Source organism: Chanodichthys erythropterus, chromosome 12 (genome assembly GCF_024489055.1).
Source record: "Chanodichthys erythropterus isolate Z2021 chromosome 12, ASM2448905v1, whole genome shotgun sequence".
In the NCBI taxonomy this organism is placed as follows: Eukaryota; Metazoa; Chordata; class Actinopteri; order Cypriniformes; family Xenocyprididae; genus Chanodichthys; species Chanodichthys erythropterus.
The window spans coordinates 60,455,433-60,479,497 of record NC_090232.1 but is presented as its reverse complement, the minus strand read 5'-3'; the positions used below and the strand labels follow the sequence as shown (position 1 = coordinate 60,479,497).

General features: G+C 37.8%; 1 protein-coding gene across 1 annotated transcript in view; it reads right to left on the bottom strand.

The window, feature by feature from the left end:
* Nucleotides 1-1,791: 1,791 nt before the first annotated feature.
* Nucleotides 1,792-24,065, bottom strand: part of LOC137031687 (calsequestrin-2-like) — a 52,812-nt gene continuing 30,538 nt past the window's right edge. The window contains exons 2-11 of the mRNA XM_067402833.1: nt 11,416-11,500; nt 11,166-11,266; nt 9,884-9,995; nt 8,720-8,793; nt 8,419-8,549; nt 8,274-8,319; nt 8,124-8,178; nt 7,889-7,989; nt 7,723-7,797; nt 1,792-1,980 (exon numbers count right to left, since the gene is read on the bottom strand). Coding sequence (XP_067258934.1) covers nt 1,792-1,980; nt 7,723-7,797; nt 7,889-7,989; nt 8,124-8,178; nt 8,274-8,319; nt 8,419-8,549; nt 8,720-8,793; nt 9,884-9,995; nt 11,166-11,266; nt 11,416-11,500 — 969 coding nt within the window. The remainder of the gene's footprint in view (nt 1,981-7,722; nt 7,798-7,888; nt 7,990-8,123; nt 8,179-8,273; nt 8,320-8,418; nt 8,550-8,719; nt 8,794-9,883; nt 9,996-11,165; nt 11,267-11,415; nt 11,501-24,065) is intronic.

Genomic DNA, 24,065 nt, shown 5'->3' with positions numbered 1-24,065 from the left:
GAAAAACTGTAATAGATGCAGTGTTGGGCAGTAACGCAGTTACTTTTGACAGTAACTAATACTGTAACGCATTACTTTTTAAATAAATGAACTCAGTTACCGTTACCATATGGTGTGTTGTACGTTACTTTTTTAAATTAATTAATTTTGGCTGAAGTATAGCCTACAGCCTAACCTGTTTACAGCAGCGACGCATTGGTGGATGCCAACCACTGTAAACATAAAGACGCACTGTGGGCGTGTTTCCGTTTATTCAAGTATGTGCGGCAGTCATGGCGAGTCAAGGCAAGAGCAAGACAAGTTTCTCAATGTGGAAATATCCTCATTATTTCACATTAGTTAAGCATAAAGACAAAAACCTTTTAGTAAAATGTAAGCTGTGTCTTTCTGGTTCATAGGTCCTATCTACTGTGATAAACATATGTGACATGATGGATCGAAAATATGTAAAATAAGTTTTTCTAGTCAACTAGTAGTTGTTCATTTAAGCCATTAGTTGACTAATCACATTTATATTAATTTAATTTCTTAAATACTGGAGAGAATAAACTAATAATGAGCGTTTATGTAATATAGGCTATGCACTCAAGCGCGCGCATAACGCTTGCCATAAAGAACCTGCAAAAGTAATGATTATGAATATGACAACAAGGAGCAAGGAGACATTTTAATTGTTTATTAATAAAGTAATGTTTTCTGAATCAGTGTCGGCTGCAAAGATGAAGTTGACATTGCTGACTCTCATCATCTCCGCATATAGCCTACTGGACGCGCCTAGAGAGAAAATGCACATTTCATTCGGATTACATAATCAGAGTAGACTCTTTTCGTTTTTAATTATTTAGTTTTAAAGTAGATATTTCAAGCTTTTTATAGATATATTTCCCATGTCTTCAAGGCAAGCAGCCGCTGAGTTTGTTCATTTAGCCTATAATTCGCGCTCCAGTTCATGCGCCAGTGATCGCGCCCGCGCATCCATGATTATATTGCCTGCTATATTTGCTTCTTATTTATTAAATCCAGGCAATTGGTTAATGAAACATTGATTAAAATTAAGATACAATTTTTACAAAACAAAATTCACTTTAAAGAGAGGCTTTCTATAAAACAAAACTTAATGAAGTGGTCAAAATCCTGTCTGACCCACTCCATGACTCCCGATATATTGCGAATCGGATCAAGAATTATTTATTCTTAGACTTGTATTGAATATTGGGGGCATTCAAGTTATTTGACATTTTAATTTTAAGTAACGCAATAGTTACTTTCCCTGGTAATTAGTTACTTTTATATGATGTAACTCAGTTACTAACTTTTTGTGAGAAGTAACTAGTAACTATAACTAATTACCTTTTTTAAAGTAACGTGCCCAACACTGAATAGATGTAATGAGACATTTCTTGTAATTTTACAGTAAAATACTGTTAAATGTACAGTTTTGGGAAAAAGAAAAAAAGTCATCTATTAATTAAAAAATAATAATGTGAAAAACATAAATTGGCAATCCCAGAATTCCCTTTGTTACACTTCACATTTGATATATATATATAATATTTTTATTTTTTATTTTTTTTTATTATTGAAATAACAATTTTTTTTTAGTTTTTCTTATCTGTTATGTATATTAGGGATATTTACAGATAATGAAATACACATTTTGTTCTGTAAATTTAAATTCAGTCAGTAAAACTTAAAATGTTGCTACCATAATTTTTACAGTAACGTTCTGGTAACCAAAGCTGCCGTTTCTTTCTTTCTTTCTTTTTTTTTTTTTTACAGTGTACATACCACTTAATCATCATCACTATAATGGTCTTCATCACTACTATTGTCATCGCTATCATCATTATCATCATCATCATAATCATCATCATCCTCAGTGTTGACCTTTCCAGAGAGAACATCCTCTATCCAGTCCTCCAGCTCCTCAGCTGATGGTAGAGCTTCATCGTTAGGCATGCTCAACCACACACTGTCAGCCTGTAAAACACACATACACAAGGGTTTCCATGTTTTATGGGGACCTTAGACATAATGATTTTTATACTGTACAAACTGTATATTCTATCGGTCTTCCTATTTTTCTCAGATTATTGAAAGTAATCATATAGGGCTGAGAAAATATGGGTAGAACTCTTTATTGCCCTAGTACTTCAGAAATCCCTTTAAAAAGGTATACATGTGAATTAAACATGGCACAATGGCCTTTATCATCACAGTATGCTAATGCCTATCTAGTGCGAGGGATTCATCAATATGCTGATTGAGGACTGTTGGGACACTCCAGGCACAGGATGGTTCTGTTTGGAGAGACAGAGTCGTTTATATCTCAACACACCTAATCTGTACCATTTGCTTCACATGACATATATGCTTTCAACTACATGCTATTTATCTACTAGTGTTTTCTAACTAACTATGTTTGGTCTCATCTGACAGCTTATAAACTGAACTGAATGGTAGTGTAATTATTGGAGACATTGAAATATCCTAATGTACAATCTAGGTATTGCTTAAACATGTATTGAGGAGAGTATGCTAATGTACTTCTCCCCCTCTTGATCACCATCCATTTGCCATATCTTGTGGTTTCCTGTCAGTTGGTTTTGGTGTTGGTATTCCACTCATGTATAACAATGCTTTGCTCAGGATATAAGAAGGAAAGGTAACTGATGTTCAGGGAGAAAGGCTTTAACCCTGCCACTCCCGCACACTGGTGCGTAACCTCTGAATACAAGAAAGGCTTTTACGGCCTCTTCTGCGCAGCAGTGCATTATTTCATTATTACAGTGCATAAGTTTTCTATACAGTATGTTGTTCCATTCTACTGTCTTTATATTTAAATATGTAACATAAATAACTTTGCCTGCTTTAAAGGTTTTAAGAATCTTTCCTTTTGTAACTGATAATGTTGAAAGCTAAATTGATTGTAACTTTCATTATCTAAACGTTCAGGTTAAATCCTACATTTTCCTATCAATTCAAAGAAAGACTTTTACTTTTAATGAATAAGAGGTAAAAATAACAATTTTAATGGAGTCAGATTAATTATATTGGAGTCAGATAAATAACTGAATTATGCACGTCATCCTTCAACTGCTTTTTGTTTCCGATTATTGGTTCAAAATAGCAGCGTAAGCTTCCCGCCTTACAATCATAATAACCCTAGGCAGCTTTTTCACATTATTAACAGTCTACTATGAAATGATTTTTTTAAATTCTTCAGTTTAAAAATTGATAACGTTCGCAAAGATATTCTTAGTTCTTTTAGGCCTCATGTTTCTAAAGTTAATCTACCAAGTTTTTCCGGTACACCCTTCTCTAATTTTTCTTTAGTCACCTCTGAGTCTCTTTGTGCAGAGGTATCTTGTATGAAAGCTTACACCTGATCGCCTGCCTTCTAGTTTATTTAAATCTTGTTTTGGTTACTTGTACCCTGTTGTTCTTACAATAATAAATGACTCCTTGGCCACTGGTTGTGTGCCAACTGCACTTAAAACTGCTGTTGTCACTCCCATATTAAAAAAACAAAATAATGATTTGAACAATCTCAGTACTTTTCATCCAATTTCTCATCTTCCATTTATTGCCAAAATTTTAGAGGGTGTTGTTTTGTTTCAATTACACAACCATTTAACGGTCAATAATCTGTTTGAGCCCCTTCAATCTGGGTTTAGGGATTCAGATCTGATGTGGATCCTGTTTGTACTGGTGTCCCACAGGGCTCAGTTCAAGAACCCGATGGTCACTCTGACAGAGCTCCAGCATTTCTCTGTGGAGAGAGGAGAACCTTCCAAAAGAACAATCATCTGTGCAGGACTCCACCAATCAGGCCTGTATGGTAGTGTAGCCAGACGGAAGCCACTCCTCAGTAAAAGGCACATGACATCCCGCCTGGAGGACTCTCAGACCATGAGAAACAAAATTCTTTGAGAAACAAAAACACTTTGGCCTGAATAGCAAGCATCATATCTGGAGGAAACCAAGCACTGCTCATCACCTGGTCAATACCATCCCTACAGTGAAGCATGGTGGTGGCAGCATCATGCTATGGGGATTATTTTTCATCAGCAGGAACTGGTAGACAAGATAGAAAGATGAATGCATCAATTTACAGAGACATTCTTGATAAAAACCTGCTCCAGAGCACTCTGGACCTCAGACTGAGGTTCATCATCCAATAGGACAACGACCCTAAGCACACAGCCAAGATAACAAAGGAGTGGCTACGGGACAACTCTGAGAATGTCCTTGAATGACCTGATGGAGCTTGGGAGGTCCTGCAAAGAAGAATGGGAGTAAATGCCCAAAAATAGGTGTGCCAAGTTTGTATCATCATATTTAAAAAGACTTGAGGCTCTTACTGGTGCCAAAGGTGCTTCAACAAAGTTTTTTTTTTTTTTTTTTTTTTTTTTTTTGCATACATTTGCAAAGATTTCAAACAAACTTCTTTCACATTGTTATTATGGGGTATTGTTTGTAGAATTTTGAGGAAAATAATGAATTTAATCCCTTTTGGAATAAGGCTGTAACATAACAAAATGTGGAAAAAGTGAAGCACTGTGAATATGTTCCAGATGCACTGTATTTGTGTGTTTAGCTTCATGCAATTTGAAGCATGCTAAGAGTCTTAAAAACACCCCCAAAAAAATTAAAGTTTGACATGTTGCCATGACAAGAGAATTCATATACATATATCAAGAATCCTTTCACAGGTGTACATCTGTGGTGTCTTGACATTATTCTGATGAAGACTGAAGCAAACTGTGCTACAGTAAGAGGGTGATTTTAAAGCATTTTGAAAGTGACACACTTCCTGCTGCCAGGTGGTGGCACTATGACTTTGACTCACAATAGTGATCAGCCCCCTACAACAAAAACACAGCTGAAGTTTCATCAAAATCAGTCAATGTAAGCAGAAGTTATAACATTTGTTGCCTCTCCATGACTGTATGAAGTTTAGTTACTGTAGATGTAAAGGGGTGCGGTACAGAGCCCCTCAAATACAACCATACAGTGGGTACGGAAAGTATTCAGACCCCCTTAAATTTTTCACTCTTTGTTATATTGCAGCCATTTGCTAAAATCATTTGTTCATTTTTTTTCCTCATCAATGTACACACAGCACCCCATATTGACAGAACAACACAAAATTGTTGACATTTTTGCAGATTTATTAAAAAAGAAAAACTGAAATATCACATGGTCCTATTCAGACCCTTTGCTCAGTATTTAGTAGAAGCACCCTTTTGATCTAATACAGCCAAGAACAGTCACGGAGTTGTTGTGAAGCCACTCCTTCGTTATTTTAGCTGTGTGCTTAGGGTCATTGTCTTATTGGTAGGTAAACCTTCCGCCCAGTCTAAGGTCCTGAGCACTCTGGAGAAGGTTTTCGTCCAGGATATCACTGTACTTGGCCCCATTCATCTTTCCCTTGATTGCAACCAGTCATCCTGTTCCTGCAGCTGAAAAACACCCCCACAGCATGATGCTGCCACCACCATGCTTCACTGTTGGGACTGTATTGGACAGGTGATGAGCAGTGCCTGGTTTTCTCCACACATACCGTTTAGAATTAAGGCCAAAAACGTCTATCTTGGTCTCATCAGACCAGAGAATCTTATTTCTCACCATCTTGGAGTCCTTCAGGTGTTTTTTAGCAAACTCCATGCAGGCTGTCATGTGTCTTGCACTGAGGAGAGGCTTACGTCGGGCCACTCTGCCATAAAGCCCCGACTGGTGGAGGGCTGCAGTGATGGTTGACTTTCTACAACTTTCTCCCATCTCCCGATTGCATTTCTGAAGCTCAGCCACAGTGATCTTTGGGTTCTTATTTACCTCTCTCACCAAAGCTCTTCTCCCCCGATAGCTCAGTTTGGCTGGACGGCCAGCTCTAGGAAGGGTTCTGGTCGACCCAAACGTCTTCCATTTAAGGATTATGGAGGCCACTGTGCTCTTCGGAACCTTAAGTGCAGCAGAATTTTTTTTGTAACCTTGGCCAGATCTGTGCCTTGCCACAATTCTGTTTCTGAGCTCTTCAGGCAGTTCCTTTGACCTCATGATTCTCATTTGCTCTGACATGCACTGTGAGCTGTAAGGTCTTATATAGACAGGTGTGGCTTTCCTAGTCAAGTCCAATCAGAATAATCAAACACAGCTGGACTCAAATGAAGGTGTAGAACCATCTCAAGGATGATCAGAAGAAACAGCACCTGAGTTAAATATATGAGTGTCACAGCAAAGGGTCTGAATACTCAGGACCATGTGATATTTCAACAATTCTGTGTTTTTTTCTGTCAATATGGGGTGCTGTGTGTACATTAATGAGGGAAAAAAAAAGAACTTGGAAAATGGCTGCAATATAACAAAGAGTGAAACATTTAAGGGGGTCTGAATACTTTCCATACCCAGTGTATAAAAGAGTGTACCACACTCTTTACTTTTTCTTTACTAGGACTTTTATTGAATTTTAAGGTGAAAACACCACATTTCTAAGAATTTTCTAAGAATTTTATCACTACACTGTCAGAAAAAGGGGTGCGGTTGGGGTATATTGTGAGCACTTAGGGTCCCATTATAAAGGGTACAACAGGTGTACTCTTGAGGGCACAAGCCATTGTACCCCTAAAATTACAGGTTTTGCAAACAAAAAATGTTCTGACAGTGTAGGAGCTAATACTTTTTTATGATTATGGACCCAGATCTCAAGCCCATTAAAGAAAACGATTACTTCAAGTCCTGCTAAAAGTGGATCTACAAGCAACTGAATCATGGGGTGTACTTAGTTTTTCACACATGGCTTCTCCATTTTGGCTTTATTTTTGTTGAATAAATATTTGTTTTAAAAGAATAATGTGTAATATGTCAGGTTATGTTGCTTATGTGAGGATGTATTTACCTAATTCCAAGACCTGCTAAGGACTACATTATTTTTCTTTCCTGGTATGTAAAACCATACAATTCAAAGAGGGTGTAGCCTACTTTCTTTTTCACTTAACTGTGTATATACAAGTTGATTATAATGCATTGTGCTATGTGCCAAAAACCATGCTTTGACACATACAAATGCCATGGGGATTCTTCAGTATGCGCACGTGTACATAAGAAATTGAAGATTTACATTTATGAATTTGTCAGATGCTTTTATCCAAAGTGATTTACATTGCCTTCGAGGTATACAAAATAAATAAATACATAAAAATAAGATGTTTGTATCCCTTGGAATCGAACCACCAGTGTTGTTAGCGCCATGCTTGCTTGTTTAGCCATGTGAAAAGAAAAAAACACACTTCAGTCAGTGTAGGTCAGTCAGCATTTGCCTGTTTGTGCGCTGTGTTTGGCGCATGTCAAGAGTTTTTGAGCATGTTAAGGGCCCCAAAAGTACCCAAAAGGTTGGATTTTTTTTTATCCAAGGAAAACAACTTAATTCTAATAAATTAAGAATATTTCAGTAGGCGTTAGGATTGTAAAATTAAAATTTGAATAAAGAATAGTGTGTGATTAAATGGTTTATCATGCTGTAGATCATTATGGGTATGTTATGTGAAACTTTAGCTCAAAAGAGTATGATAGTTTAAAGCTAAAATGTGTCATATACAACCTACATGTTTCAATGTAGAGAAGTTTTTAAAAAAAACACGAAGTGTTTTCACAGAGTGATGAATGCTAGGACAGAAAAAGAATACTTTAATAACATCAAAACCAAAGGTCAAAGATACTTACATCAGTCACATTCACCACACCAATCTGAGGTCGGAAAAGGTCCACCTTAAAGGTCTTCTCCCAATAGGAAGTTAACTGCAGATGAATTAACTATTACAATATTGTCACAAGTGTTTCAATTCAAGCAGAGAAATACTGTGTAGAAATGGATGGGATAACATCTTACCAGAGGAAATTCATCAGGATCAATCCACATTATGCTTAGATCTGGGTTTTTAGTATTGTCCCTTGCAACCTCCTTTAAAATTTCCAGGAATTCATAACCGTCTATGAAGTGGGAAAAAAAGAGCGCAAATTAAGCGATTGACTAAGCAAATAATACAATCATTCTGAGGTACAAAATCTATTCTTGGTGATAGCAGTAAACAAGTTGGTGCTCTCCATTATGGGGAAATGACAACCTGGATCCTCCTCCTCAGCAAAGGCAACAATGTGGATTCCATCCATGTCATCCTCCTGTTGATTGAGTAAACAACCAGTAGCCATTTAATCAACAGATAACTTTCAATAGTTAAGTCCTACAGATAGTCCCACAATCCAGTCTTGCTCACCCAAGTCTCAAACATGTCCTCAGCACGAAGCTTTCTCAGAGTGGGCCTGGGGAAGATCAAACACTCTGTTTTTAGAATGAAAGTGGATACTTTAGATAATATTTTTTTAGCTATGTCAAAGTTCTGCAGTTACCACTGATATCACCTTCTATGTTGATTAACAAAGTCCACTATCTCCTCTTCTGAGTTGGGTCTGCCAGGAATGGTTACAGGCTCGTCCATGAAAGGCTCGTAGAAATCGATTTCATTCATTTTTAGAGTCAGTTGTTTTGCCACCTGCAGCATGAAAGGCTTATAAATAAAGCCAACACAGAATCCTGTTTCCTCAAAGGTGTTCATAGCCATTTACGCACATATATCTTCTCACTTTTGTACCAGAATAACATGCACCAAAATAACTTCTCATGGACATAATTTTATATTGTAAAAGAATGGACTGCACGCACCCCTATGTCAAAAGTGGCAAAAAACTTCACATATGGTTGGAACTTCTCTGCAGTGACCTGAAAGGCCTTATAGTCTGAGAAATAAAAAGAGAGTGAGAAAAATACAAACACAAATATAATTATCCATCAACTCTTAAAAACTGTAATAAAATATTAAACACTGGGAATTAAATATTTTAGTGCTGAAGCATCAAGCATGTGCTCTCACATCATATCCAGAGGTCACAGAAACGGCTTCAGCTATCTTCCAGCTGAAATAGGATTTTTAATAAAACGGTACAGCAATCATGTAAAGAAGATAAACTCTCTCACCTAACTCTCTGCAATGCCCTTTTAAGGGAATGGCTCTATAACTGTTTTGATCAGCTGTTTTTGCGTTTAATAGTATGTGGGGTTACCACAGGGCCCGGTTAAGCTGACATTTGGACTTGTATGATTTAAAAAGAAATACTGTAGAAAAAAGGCTTAAACAGAGCTATGGCCACAAATTATGTCAAACACACACCACCAAAGGCACAGATAATCAACTGAGAATTCATGAGCTGTAAATCATGCATACAAAGCTCTGTCATGAAACTCTAGTTGGCACAGGCTGATAGGTCCTTAACTCAATCTGCTTGCAATCACATTATTCTCTATAGAACACAGCTTGTTCCTGCTGTATCAGTAGGCAATGAACTTGTTGCTGAATACCTTCAGCATTTGCTGTAGCAGTTTGCAGTGCACTTTTATGATCCCTCCACCTTCCCCAGTTCTACCTGTATTTTAGATATTTCTGCCCATTTTTGATATTTCAACTTATGGACAGTTGCATTACATTTCCTCTACTTTTTGCAGATTCCCTCTAGACAGAGACCATGAATAGAAATAGAAAAAAGCAACATTAAATAAAAACATACAAATATAATTTGAACACAAAAAATATCTGAACATGTTCAAAGAATGTACCAGCCTTAAATAAGAGATCTAAGAGATCCCAACTGTTCAAAGTCAGTATGTCGCTGAAGTTAAGAAAAACATAGGGCCAAATAAGACACTATATAACTAGTTCATAAATACCTTATAAATCCACAATGAATGGAATGAGTGAGTTATACGTATAACATAGCCACAAAATTATAATTTTACATACATACTTCAATGGGACATAAAAATGTCACTCACACTCAGATTTTTCACCCTTGAAGTAGCCGATAAGGCGTATGTCTTCATCCATTCGCTCAAAAGCACGTTGTTCCATGGGGTTACTGATCAACTCCACTGGGTCCTCCAGTAGCTAAAACATGATGTGACATACACACAAAGTGGGAAGGAAAAGCCATGTATCAAATGTTAGTATGTTCCATTCAGCCCAAGTATGCACAAAATTGTTTAGCCTAATGTTTGTGTGTAAAATATTCCTGCAATAAGTATCTAAAAATTATAATAATACTGATCCAGAACAGGATTCTTATTATAAATATGTGCTGTTACTTAAGTATATTAATATATACTCTGTCAAGAAATCATAAAAACAAGTACAGTCAGAGACTTGGGTCCGTATTCTTAAAGCTTCTAAGAATCCTCTGAGAAAGTTCTTAATTTAGCTTAAAAACTTTTACGTAGGAGTCTTAGCTTAAAAGCGATTCGGGACCGATCTGAGAGCAACTCTGAGTAAGGAAAAGACAAAAACTTTCATCTTAGTAAGGAGGCGGGGTTGACCCCGTTGCTATGTATGACACAATCTTTTGAAGACTGTGATTGGTTGGTTGTCCAAGAAGGGAAAAAAAGATCACTTCTATGTATAGCGTGGATTATAAGCCTTCACTTTGAAATTACAGGCGTTATTTGTCCTGTTTCAGTGTACTCACACATTATATAAATATTCTTTATTTATACACTTTGCATATAGAAGGTTGTGACAGACCCAAATCATCACTGCTGCATAGTTGCATTTTTCCAGTTGCCAAATATGTTAATGTAGTGACTACTTCCATTTCTGGCGTTATGGCATTTCTGCGCTGTGTCGGAGATGTTAGCGTGTCTCTAATAAGATCAGTCACAAACATGATCCCTGCACGATCTAATCTATAGCGTCTTATTAACTCACTGTTATTCATTGTCTGCAACACATTTCTTCTCCCTCTTCATATTTTGTGCAAAACATTTCTTCTCCCTCTTCATGTTTTGTCCATTTTCTCCACTGCTAAAGAAACTCTTAAGCCTCTTAAGTCCTTGTCCATACTTCTACCAATTTTGGATCTCAAGATCTCTTAAAATGCTTAAAATGCTTAAAATGCTTTCTGAATTACTTTTTTCTTTCATTAGGATTTTTATTTAATTTTAAGAGGAAGTGCACACATTTCTAAGAATTTTCTTTGAATTGTGTCACTAGGAGCTACTCTTTGCAGTAAGATTTTTTATGAATATGGGCCCTGACACTTCCAGCCCAGTAAATTTCACTCACATCCAGCAGGAATTCAACCAGTGTGTCTGCAGAGAGCTCCCCATCAAACTCAATCACTCTTTCATCCTTAAAAACATAGATGCTTCCCTCTTCCTCCAGACCTAATGAACAAAGATCACATTTCAGTAAGAATCCAACCTCAAAGATACTAAGACATATCAGGCATTTTTATTGAAAAGGTAGAGTAAGAAAATTTCATTTAAAAAGCAATGTTATTATCACAGTAATTCATGGAAACAAAGCTTCTTACCAAGCTTTTTGGCAACTTTAGCATCCTTGTGTGAGTCTACCATTCCAAAACCAATATCCTTGTCTTCAAGAACCTGAGCAGCAAGCTAGTGATGCATGGAAGAGACACATCAGTACATTCATTGTGTGAGAATTTTTTTAAATTCCGAAGTCATGGCATATCAGTTTGTCAGTCTTTACAAACAACTTTAGTCTGTAAGACAAGGCAATGCAAGTTTACTTATAGGCCTATAGTAGATTTCATACACAATGGTAATTCAAAGTGCCTTACATGAGAAGGAAACAAATACATAGGAATAAAAACTGAATGCATAAGAAATAAAAATAACAATAAAAGCAGAGAATACCCTTATCTGGAAGGAAGAGTCAGAAAGTTTCAGTCAGAATATTTGTCAGGTAGCTATGCGTTACCCTTGCTCTGGGACTAAGGTTTATCCATTTTTTCCAAATCTTTAGTATAATTTTCTTTCTAATTTGTCTCGACCTTATGTTCACACTGGTGTATCATAATTGTCAAGCTTGCTCTGGGACTTCCCCATATTTGCTGTCTTTCTCTGTGGTTTTCTCTTGCCATCTAAATAATCTCCAACAGATCCGATTTTTGTCCTAAAATCAGCCAGGGGGAGCTATAGGACTAAGCAGGTGCACACTCAGTTAATTTTGGTACTCAACCTTAAAGGGTTAGTTCACCCAAATATGAAAATGATGTCATTAAAGGCTCTCTAAGCGATTCTGAGCGGAGTAACTTCCTGTTGACGTTCGAAGGTTGTCAAACATAACAGAGGCTAGCTAGACCCTCCCTCCTAGCCGGTTTCTGTTTCAGTTCAGCTTTAAATTAATTCGTTTTGGCTTAACATTTATATAGGCTATTTATTTTTGTCATAACTAAAATAGCTATGTAGCTGTAATTTTTTTAATCTTTTTTAATTTTTGTAATTTGTAATCTTTAATGTTTGATCTTTACATATTCCCTCAATCATTTAACCAAAGGGTTATTAACATTAGCCTATATTCAGCAGGCAATGTTAGGCTATATAAAATAAATAAATAAAGAGAGATGAGCTATTGTTCGTTTTTCAAAATTGCTTACACTACTTATTTATTGTGATTTATTCTATTTATTCAAAATAGAATAAAATAACTGTAGGTTTTTTTTTTTATTTTATTTTTTTTATCTGTGCTTTTCATCCACTCCTCTGTGTGGGTAGTGCAGTTTCACTATGCATATTAAACTACAACACAGCATTATAACAGTCTGTGTGCTGATTAACATTTCTGAAATAAATATTTCTGTGAAATACGCATTAGGTTGCACAGAAGAAAGCCGATTTGTGACATCTACCGATAGAGCGGCAGAGGACTGTTATTTTATTGAAAGAACTGAAGATGATGTCACTGGCTCAGATTTTATTGACCAATCGGCTGAAAGGGGCGTGTAATGATCGCCCACATGTGGAAAAACGAGTTTTGAAGTCGTGTTTTCCGTTTTTTTTTTTACAAACGGAAAAACGGGAAACGACCGTTTTCTCGTTTCTGCGTATTTCATTTCAAATTGGAAAACAAACTATCAAAACGTACACGGACCATGAATCCTCATGTTCTGTTATTTATTCTGCTATTTGTTCATGTAGACTAAAACTAATTAAACCCCTGGGATTTTATTAATGGGTCACAGACACATATTCATTGTAATTTCGTTTAATTCTAATTTTATTTGACCTTGTCGGTTAATGAAAAGATAATGATCTCGTCGGTTGAAAGTCAGGGGAGGAAACGAAATGGCAAAGGCAACATTTAGTTTTCGTTTAGTTTATGTTTTTTTTTTTACTTTTTTTTTTCTTCTTATATTCAGGTTTATTTCGATTAGCATAAATGTTTAATAGCTAGTTTTATTTTTTCTTATTTAACTATAATAACCCTGCCTGGGAAAAACATCCACAACTGCAGTACAGTCAATTTTCCAGCTGTTTAAGCCATGAAAATTTACAAATTCACGAACTATTTATTGCCGTCTGGGACACAATCTCAGGCCGGGAGTCTCAGACTCATCGAAGCCAAATACAGTTATTGATGCTCGGGAAGCTAAGCAATTTCTTAACAATCAGCATTTCATCTGAAAGAGGTTCGCCTGAAAATGTTGTCCAATAGAGGGAGCCACAGGATAAGGAATATTTTAAGCTTATTTTCCTTATTTTTAAGATTATCTGTTTCCATACTTATACTTTTGAACTATAACCATTAAATTTCTTTAACCATGTTCTGACAATATAGTTTTACTGTACATTGACATATGAGAAATGCTTATCCCAAGAATAATTATTTTTATATGCTGTCTTAACTAATAGCCTATGACAGTTTGTTCTGCATGTGCATTTCTTTTTTCCGGTATATAGGCTATAGCTTACAATATTATAATTTCTATTAAAATACATGATTAAAGTGTTTGATAATAGGCCATAGCTTGCACTCTGAATTAATCTTTTAATTTCGAATTTGGTCTTTAATGCATCATGCATTTTTTTTTTTTTATATATATAAAGGATTTCTATGGGGGACAAAACTATGTAACAATATGTTTTACTTGGATAATGCCGTCATTATCTTAGCAGTAGTGTTTATGACAGGAGAAATGTGTTGATCAGTTGTCTCTGGTTGTCATTTTAGGACATTAAGCCCAGGCATTTTCAAGTTAAGCAATAGCACATCTTTTAATGTCAGTTGATTGGCTAATAGTGTACGTTAGGTCATGTTTTCGTCAACATATTTAACCCTCAGGAGTCTGAGGATTTTTGGGGCCCTGGAGAAGTTTTGACATGCCCTGACATTTGTGCTTTTTTCAGTTGTTCATAAACATATTAATGGAAAAAGGGTCATTACACTGTATTCAGCACAAACTAGGCTACAATAATATGTGAGGAACATGTATGTACATGTTTGTGTTTTTGAAGGAATAACGTTTATGCGTGGTTATTGAAAAAACAAAAAACTTAAGTCACTAAAATAAGGCCAAAAAAAAAATATTAAAACTGTGTTCACAAGGTTATTGGAGGTTGTAGACTAGAGTTTTTGCTTCAAAATGAACATTCCTACCTCTAGGGCATTTCATATAGGCTACTATATTTGTTATATTATAGAGCCTAAATGTTGATGTGCAGTTGACAAACTATACATCATTAAAAAGATCTAAGACTCAAGCTTCACATTTTGACTCTTAAAATCTTATATTGACCATAATTTCTTAATATGCTTAAAAACATACACATTTGGAGAAATATTGATGGATTCTCATATGTTTATATCAATTTTCTATACAGAGGAGTAATATTTATTATTCTATATTTATTGTCATCATTATGAGCGCTGGATGCTGTGTTTTTAATTCATACTTCAGCCGGAGGGCGCTCTGCCCCTTTTGTCCACAAATGCCTCAGTAAAAGAAGAGGCATATCATGTGACAATCAAGGAACTAACAGAGGGAAGAGATCGCTAAATATGGCTATTCAAAACACTTTTGAAGACAATAAATATTAGGTATTAGGTCATGTTTTCGTCAACATATTTAACCCTCAGGGGTCTGAGGATTTTTGGGGCCCTGGAGAAGTTTTGACATGCCCTGACATTTGTGCTTTTTTCAGTTGTTCATAAACATATTAATGGAAAAAGTGTCATTACACTGTATTCAGCACAAACTAGGCTACAATAATATGTGAGGAACATGTATGTACATGTTTGTGTTTTTGAAGGAATAACGTTTATGCGTGGTTATTGAAAAAACAAAAAACTTCGGAACACAGTTTAAGATATTTTAGATTTAGTCCGAGACCTTTCTGTCCCTCCATTGAAAATGTATGTACGGTATACTGTCCATTTCCAGAAAGGTAATAAAAACATCAAAATAGTTCATGTGACATCGTGGGTTAGTTAGAATTTGTTGAAGCATCAAAAATACATTTTGGTCCAAAAATAACAATAACGCTGCTGATGTGTTATCTGGTGCGCCCGAGCTTCGTTTACAGTCTGAGGGAGACGCATGCTGTAAACAAAACAACCTTCGCAAACATGTCTAAGGATTTCGACACAGAGGAAGACTTGCAGTTTTTTGCTCAGCCATGTTTATTTGAACCTGAATACACGTACGAAGAACTAAGAGCGATGGAAGAAGCTCCTACAACAGCAGCATCACTGCAGAGTCGTGAACACTGATTGACAAAAGACCCGGAAGAGACGACAATGCTGAATAAAGTCGTAGTTTTGTTATTTTTTGGACCAAAATGTATTTTCGATGCTTCAAAAAATTCTAACTAACCCACTGATGTCACATGGACTACTTTGATGATGTTTTTATTACCTTTCTGGACATGGACAGTATACCGCACATACATTTTCAATGGAGGGCCAGAACAGTCTCGGACTAAATCTAAAATATCTTAAACTGTGTTCCAAAGATGAACTGAGGTCTTACGGGTTTGGAACGACATGAGGGCGAGTCATTACATAATTTTTTTTGGGTGAACTAACCCTTTAAGTTCACTCGAACCATTCTCACCACGCAGTTACAATTTCTTTTCAACCAAGAAATCTCTTAACCACACTGAATTACCACAGAGCTGTCTTGTCCACTAAGGTACGTCCCTTTTTCTAAATCTTTCATATAATTTCCCAGAGCTAACAGCACAAAACTTTCCAATTCTCCCAACTCTTCCAACCAGACAGCGAGATTTAAAATCCATTAAAGCAATCAAGAATAAAAAATAAAAAAAAAAAATGCATAAGTGTCAGGGATCTATGAGGGAGGACTCAAACGCAGGATGAGTTTTACAGGTTTATTGACAAGACTTGGGATGTAGAGGGTGAGGAGGTGAACACAGTCCATATGGTAGGAAGGGGGTGAGGCACAAAGACAAGCATGCTGAGGGAACAGCCACTGAGAACAGCCCAGGTAGTAGCAGGCCGGTGAACATTGGCAGGTGCGTAGAATGAGGCCCAAAGATGTAGCGGGAGCCAGACAGGATCAAACAGCATAAATTGTTAGAACCATCAGATACGATCATTCACTGAACCAGTCCTGCTGCTTGGCGGGGAGAAATGGCAGCCACAGGAATCCTCAGTCAGTAGGACAGGACAGGGGGAGACCAGAGACACTACCAGGACTAGACAAGACAGGTGATTAGATGATCTGGAACAAGGAAGACAACAATGACAAAATGGATACGAGAATCTCCTACACAAAACACTATGAGCTTAGGAGAACAAAAGACTAGAGTACAGGCACAAAGCTTAATGAACTGGCAAAGACATGAGGGAAAGAGTGCACAATATAAAGGAGGCAAAGAACACGAACAGGTGACAACACTTAGACTAACGAGGACTCAACAAGAAAGGGAGCAGGGAACAGGTGAGAACACTAATAACAAACAAGGACTGAACAATGACTAGACCAGAGGGCGTGGTGACAAACGAGTAGGGAACAGAGGAGCACATGACAAACACAAACACAGACAAAGCCATGTGCTCAGACACAAACAAAAAGGACACATTAAACAAAGACAAGGCTGTCAGGGCAGAACTAGAGTTATCTCTGTGACTGCTCTCTCTGGAGCTGGAGCGGGCTCGGTGAACACTCTCGAGTGGTCTGGGTGAACGCTCTCTCTGGAGCGGTAATGGGCACTGTGATTGATTTCTCTGCAGCTGGCTCTGTGAACGCCCTCTCTGGAGCTGAAGCGGGCTCAGTTAATGCTCTCTCTGGAGCTATAAAGGGCACGGTGATTGCTCTCTGACTGCTCTCTCTGGAGCTGGAGCGGGCTCGGTGAACACTCTCTTGAGTGGTCTGGGTGAACGCTCTCTCTGGAGCTGGCTCTGTGAACGCCCTCTCTGGAGCTGAAGCGGGCTCAGTGAATGCTCTCTGGATCGGGCTCCGTGAACGCTCTCTCTGGAGCTGGAGCGGGCTCCGTGAACGCTCTCTCTGGAGCTGGAGCGGGCTCCGTGAACGCTCTCTCTGGAGCTGGAGCGGGCTCGGTGAACGCTCTCTCTGGAGCTATAGAGGGCACTGTGATTGCTCTTTGGAGCTGAAGCGGGCTCTGTGAATGCTCTCCCAGCAGCAGGCTCAGGAACTGCTCTCATCTGAGTGGGCTCTGGGGCTGCTCTTTCTGGAGTGGGCTCTGGGACTGAATCTCCCTTGGGAGCGGACTCGGGAACAGCTTTCTCAGCACTGGGCTCAGGGACAGCTTTCTCTGCAGCGGGCTCAGGAACTGCTCTCATCTGAGCGGGCTCAGGGGCTGCATCTTCCACTGAAGCGGATTCAATAACAGCCTTCACAGCAACGGACTTGGGAACAGCTCTTAGCAGCGAGCTCAAGAAAAACCTCGTCTGAAGCAGGCTGAGGAATTGCTCTCAACAGAGCAGGCGTAGGGACTGCGCTCTCAGGAGCAGACTCTGGAATTCTTTCTGGAATTTCATCCTTTGTGGACACAACAGGAATCTCTACTGTGGACATGACTGGAATCTTTACTATGGATATGAGACTTGCAAGATATTCAGAAAAGGTCTCTGCAGCAATGACAACAGGCAGCTTGGGAATGGCTTCCTTGGCCATAATAGCAGTTATTGACTGACAAGAGGAGACCTCTGTGAACATGACTGCACTGGTAGAAACGGTCTCTGAGGGCATGAATTGACTAACAGGTGGCTTAGAAAAAGTCACTGGACTTAGATCCAGTGGTCCCTGAGGTATCGAGACCATCATAATAGGGTCCTCCAGGACCTCACAGTTCTGGGCACTCAGACTTGGGTATTCTCGGTCCACTGGACTTGAGGCTTGAGATTGGGGGATAGTAGACTGCCTTGCATGGGTCTTTTCCATTTGCGATGGGTCGATGGTGTGTGCCTGACCGCCTCTGTAGTATCTGCAGCTAACTTGGCCACCTCAGGCGAAACAGCAGTGACCTCTGTTGACTCAGCAGTGAATGAAGCTGCCTCAGCAAACCCAGTAGTAAGAACAGGCTTAATTGACTGAGGGACAACACTTGATTTAACAGGCTCAGGAATAACAGAAAAACTCTTGGCAGATACAGGGAAATCAGTGGTTAGTTCAGCAGACTCAGGAGTGACTGATCTTGTAACCTGAGAAAAGACAGCAGTTGATTTGACTGGCTCTGGAGTTACACAAGGGATGTCCCTGGACAGGACATGGCTGGCTAGAACACCCACTTCTGGTGTGACAAGAATGCCAAGCGGTCTTGAAATTGCTTCCACTGGACTAGATGCTTCAGAAACTGCTGTGCTTGGGGCTTTAGAAGGAAGGGTATTAAACTGAATAACTACGGCCTTTCCGCTCCTCTGCTCTTGATGGGTCAATGTTATGTGCTTGACCGCCTCTGTAGCATCTGTAACTGACTCGGTCAACACAGACGGCATAGTAGTTAACCCCATCGACTCAGCAATAACAAAAACGGGTACAGCAGGCTCAGAAATGACAAAAAAATTTAGACAGATGACAGTGGTAGACTTCTCTGGCTTTTGGGCAGCAGAAGTAGACATTACCGTTTCTTGAATAGGGGTTGACTTCGATTGGGGAGATACTGGAACTGACCTGATGTATTGAAAGATGACAGTGTTTGTCTTGACTGGCTCCTGAATAACGGAAGCGGATGTGACCGATTCAGGAATGGTAGAATCGGATCTAGTTAACTCAGAAATGACTGGATCAGACTTGATTGCTTGGGGGATGACAGTGGTAGACTTGACTGGCTCAGAGGTGATTGGAAGAGTCTCTGAGGTAGATGTGGTCGACTCAATCACCCTCTTTCTGAACCTTAGCTTCTTGGTAGAAGTCAGAGGAGGATCAAAGACTTGACGTGACAGACGAGGAAGGGCGGGAGAATTGCTGCAGGCAGATACTAGACAACAAGGCACTCTCCGTGGGCTGCGATGACGAAGATAGCTGGAGAAACCCCAGAAATCTAGAACTCAGAGAATCCATCTCCCATGCAGGTAGGAGATCATCTAAGCAGGCATTAAAGATGTCTTTGAGAGCTGTGTCACTATAATCTAGCCCCTTAGACATAGTCCAGAAAAACTGGGTGAACGTTCCCATCTCCCAACCTCGTTGGCGAAGACGAGTCAAACCTTGATGACGAGCCACTCTCTCCCGAGCGTTAGCAGGTGGTCGGACTCTGATGCTAATCCTGCTGAGTCTTATACTGGCCAGTTTGTTCTGTCAGGAATCTATGAGAGAGGACTCAAACGCAGGATGAGTTTTACAGGTTTATTGACAAGACTTGGGATGTAGATGTAGAGGGTGAGGAAGTGAACAGTCCATACAGTAGGAAGGGGGTGAGGCACAAAGACAAGCACGCTGAGGGAACAGCCCAGGTAGTAGCAGGCCGGTGAACATTGGCAGGTGCGTAGAATGAGGCCCAAAGATGTAGCGGGAGCCAGACAGGATCAAACAGCATAAGTTGTTAGAATCATCAGATACGATCAGGCACTGAACCAGTCCTGCTGCTTGGTGGGGAGAATGGAACAAGGAAGACAACAATGACAAAATGGATACGAGAATCTCCTACACAAAACACTATGAGCGCAGGAGAACAAAATACTAGAATACAGGCACAAAGCTTAACGATCTGGCAAAAACATGAGGGAAAGAGTGCACAATATAAAGGAGGCAAAGAACACGAGGAACAGGTGACAACACTTAGACTAACGAGGACTCAACAAGAAAGGGAGCAGGGAACAGGTGAGAACACTAATAACAAACTAGGACTGAACAATGACTAGACCAGAGGGCGTGGTGACAACAAACAAGGAGGAGGGAACAGAGGAGCACATGGGAAACACAAACACAGACAAAGCCATGTGTTCAGACACAACATAAACAAGGACACATTAAACAAAGACAAAACAGACAAGTCTGTCAGGGCAGAACCCTGACAAAAAGATTGATATAAAATACATTAAAACAGTTAAAAATAAAATAAAAACAAGAAAAAGAATTAAAAGAGTACATATAAAATAAAGTGCAATCAGTTCGGACGTAGCACAGTGCTCGAGTGAACCCTTGGTATTTCTAGCTAATGTGATCCTAATGATCTTAGTAATATGTTATTTTTATATTCAGTGAACATATCTGCAATATATTGAGGTCCCAGGCTATCGAGTGATTTATATACCAGTAATAATACTTTAAAATCAATCCTAAATCTAACTGGGAGCCAGTGTAAAGACCTGAGGACTGGTGTGATATGTTCATATTTTCTGGTTCTGCTCAGAATCCTAGCGGCAGCGTTCTGTATGAGCTGCAACTGTCTTATGGTCTTTTTGGGAAGGCCAGTGAGGAGTCCATTACAATAATCCACCCTGCTGGTCATGAAAGCATGAACAAGTTTCTCTAAGTCTTGTCTGGAAACAAAGCATCTAATTCTTGCAATATTTTTCAGATGATAGTATGCTGATTTAGTTATTGCTTTGACATGACTACTGAAACTAAGGTCTGACTCTAGTGTCACACCAAGATTCCTGACTTGATTTTTAGTTGTTTGACCCCTGGAGTGAAGGTATGCGTTCACCTTGAGAACTTAATCTTGTTTCCAAACACAATGCAGTTCTTTCTTTGTTTAGCTGAAGAAAGTTTTGGCAAATCCAACTGTTAACTTCGTCAATGCATTGGCACAGGGAGTCAATGGGGCTGTAGTAATAGCAGTTCAGTCTGGGGCAAAAATTCCATAGTATATCTAAGGAATCTTGAACCTAGATATGTTTTGTAATTTGCAATGGCTGATATCTGTATAGTCAAAAGTATACTTGACAGCTCTTTTATCATAAGCAGGCAGAGCATTGCTGTTTGTGGAGCCTCTGTCAGCCTCTAAATCAGGTCAGTCCCACTAAATTTGCACATCAGGTACTGTCTAGATACAGAAAACAGATGTACAGTCTGCCCCCCCTGGTGCAGCTCTATGATACATTTTATTTTCATCTAAAACAATAGTTCATTTTTAAGTGGATATATAGGGGCAGAAACTGTATATTGCATTGTTTAGAACATAACATCATATGCGTTAAACATGTTTTCAGTAGGGGTGTAAATCAAATGGTTCATCATAATGCAATCTGTTATCGATTCTCATAGTCAGAAATATGACATTTGGCAATAACTCAGCAAGACTGTGATATGATTATGACTCAATTCTATCCAGGGGTGTAATGATCAATATATCGATATTATGGTATTATGTGCATACTTTACACAACCAGTTACATTTTCATTAAATCACAAATGCAACCAAAATATGTAACATGAACATTTCTCTGAAAATTGCACATCCACAACTAAAAATGCAATTTATTTACTTTTTTTAATAATAATAAAAAAATAAAAATAATTTAAAAAATACTGGGAACAAATTTAAGTCTCACATCAGTAATCTGATGACAGCTTATGACATGACAACACCCTTACAAAGTATACTTCAAGTTTATTTTATCAAGTATTCTTAAGTATTGTTCAAGTTTATTTTTAAAGTATACTTTATGTAGTAAGTATACTAGTATAAATGTACTAGTAGTAAAATTGTAAGTGTACTGATTTAATACCACTAGGACTAAATTGGCCCAATTGAAGTATACATTTAAGTGTACTATAAGTGTAACAGTAGTAAACTTTAAGTACACTAGTTCACAGCTACGGTTCTCATTTGTACTGCATCTGTACTACAAGTAAACTAAGTATACTAGTAGTTTACTATTTTATTACCAGTACTTTTAGTATATGAAAGTACACTTTTAAATAGTTAAGTGCAAGTATACTTGTAAGTTTTCTTTAAGTGAACATAACATCACACTTATAGTTTAATTTTATATATTATTTTTGCACTTCAAGTATAATACTATGTTCCTATTTATGTATTATTTTTTATACTTATACTTTTAACTGTTCTTTAACTCTTTCCATTTTAATTATAAGTCAAGTACACTTAAGTGCAATTTTAAGTATATTTCTCAGAAGTACATAAAGTATATTTCTGAGAAGTATATAAAAAGTAGACAAAGTATACTTTATTATTTTTAGTTTAAAAGAAGTATACTAATTGCACACTTGAATAAACTTCTTTTCGTAAGGGCAGTCAAGAAAGTCTTTCAGGCTTCTGTGCTAAAATTGCAATGTGTGAAATCTAGTGCAAATTCTCATTAGAAAACAACAAAAATGAGGTACTCCAGTTCTAGAAAAAACAAACAGAAAAGAAAAAAATCATAAAGAAAAGTACATATAAAAAAGAATAAAAAAAAAACAAAAACAACAACAACTGTTAAAACATTTTTATATGAGATTATTTTTTGGCTGCTACTAGTACATCGCAATCTGAGGCACATGCAGATATGCAGGGCTCAATGCTAAGAATCTTTTCTATGGATGACCAAATTACAAGCAATAGCACAAGTAAATACAATAGAAGAAATACACAAATTAAATAATCAGTGCTTTTTTAGGTTTTTCAATTAGGTTTAACACAAGTAGTGAATAAGATAATCAAATGTATAATAAAACTGCATAGTCTTTACTGTATATATTAAATATAGATGAAGCCTTATCAAAGTTATAAAAGTCAAGAGCAGTGAGTGATTTTCTCTTTGTCTTTTGTTGTTTCATAAACATTTATGATACAGACAGCAGTAGGAATATTGGGCTGCTGTCACTTTAAGACCGAATACACTTATCCAATATACTGAATGTAGCAAGTTAGCTCAAAGGGGGAAATATTAATAATTATTAAATTATTTAACATAACTTATTATGATTAATTATGAATATTTGAATCAGTTAATCAGATTAACTTGATGTAGCAACATTAAAATTACAATTAATCAATCAATTCATCCTGTGAACACTCAGTATTGACTATTAATTACTTCTAAGAAAAGGGTATTTTTCATGGCCACAGAAAAATAATTAATTCTTAGCATTTACACCGCTTAGAGCTTTTGATAAGATCAATCATTTAAGTGAAAATTTATTTGCAGACAGGGAGTCAGAACCAAATATGTATTGTGCACAAGTTTTATTAACTAAATCACGAACACATAACTAAACTAACCAACACATACATACACACAAGTCACATGTACATAGGTAAAATGAGAAATGATAGAGTGGAACCGGAAGTGGGAACAGGAAATGGAGCTATGGAGAAGAGTATCATCAGCTTATCATTACAAAGCTCCTTTGTTAACAAAGGGGTTCACAACTTTAACTAACTAGCAGCAATTTAGTATATTGCACGATACATGCATTTTGCCTCAGATGTTTAAAGAGCGTCCGAATATACTGTTGCAGTAGAAAGTTTTAAGAGTTCGGTCTGATGGTGCTGAAGTTGCAATCGATGTCTTCTGCGTTGAATGAAGGAACGATGAAAAACTTGCATGGTTAGTTTGACTCTTAGTGGGAAATAGGCAGCACCCTGCAGATGCAGTGTCGGTCGGAGCAGGCAGGTTAGAGAGTGGGCAGAACCTTTAAAGGGTTAGTTCACCCCAAAATGAAAATTCTGTCATTTATTATCCATAAATGTACTAAAAACATATTTAAATCAGTTCATGTGAGTACAGTGGTTCAATATTAATAGTATAAAGCGACAAGAATATTTTTGGTGCACCAAAAAA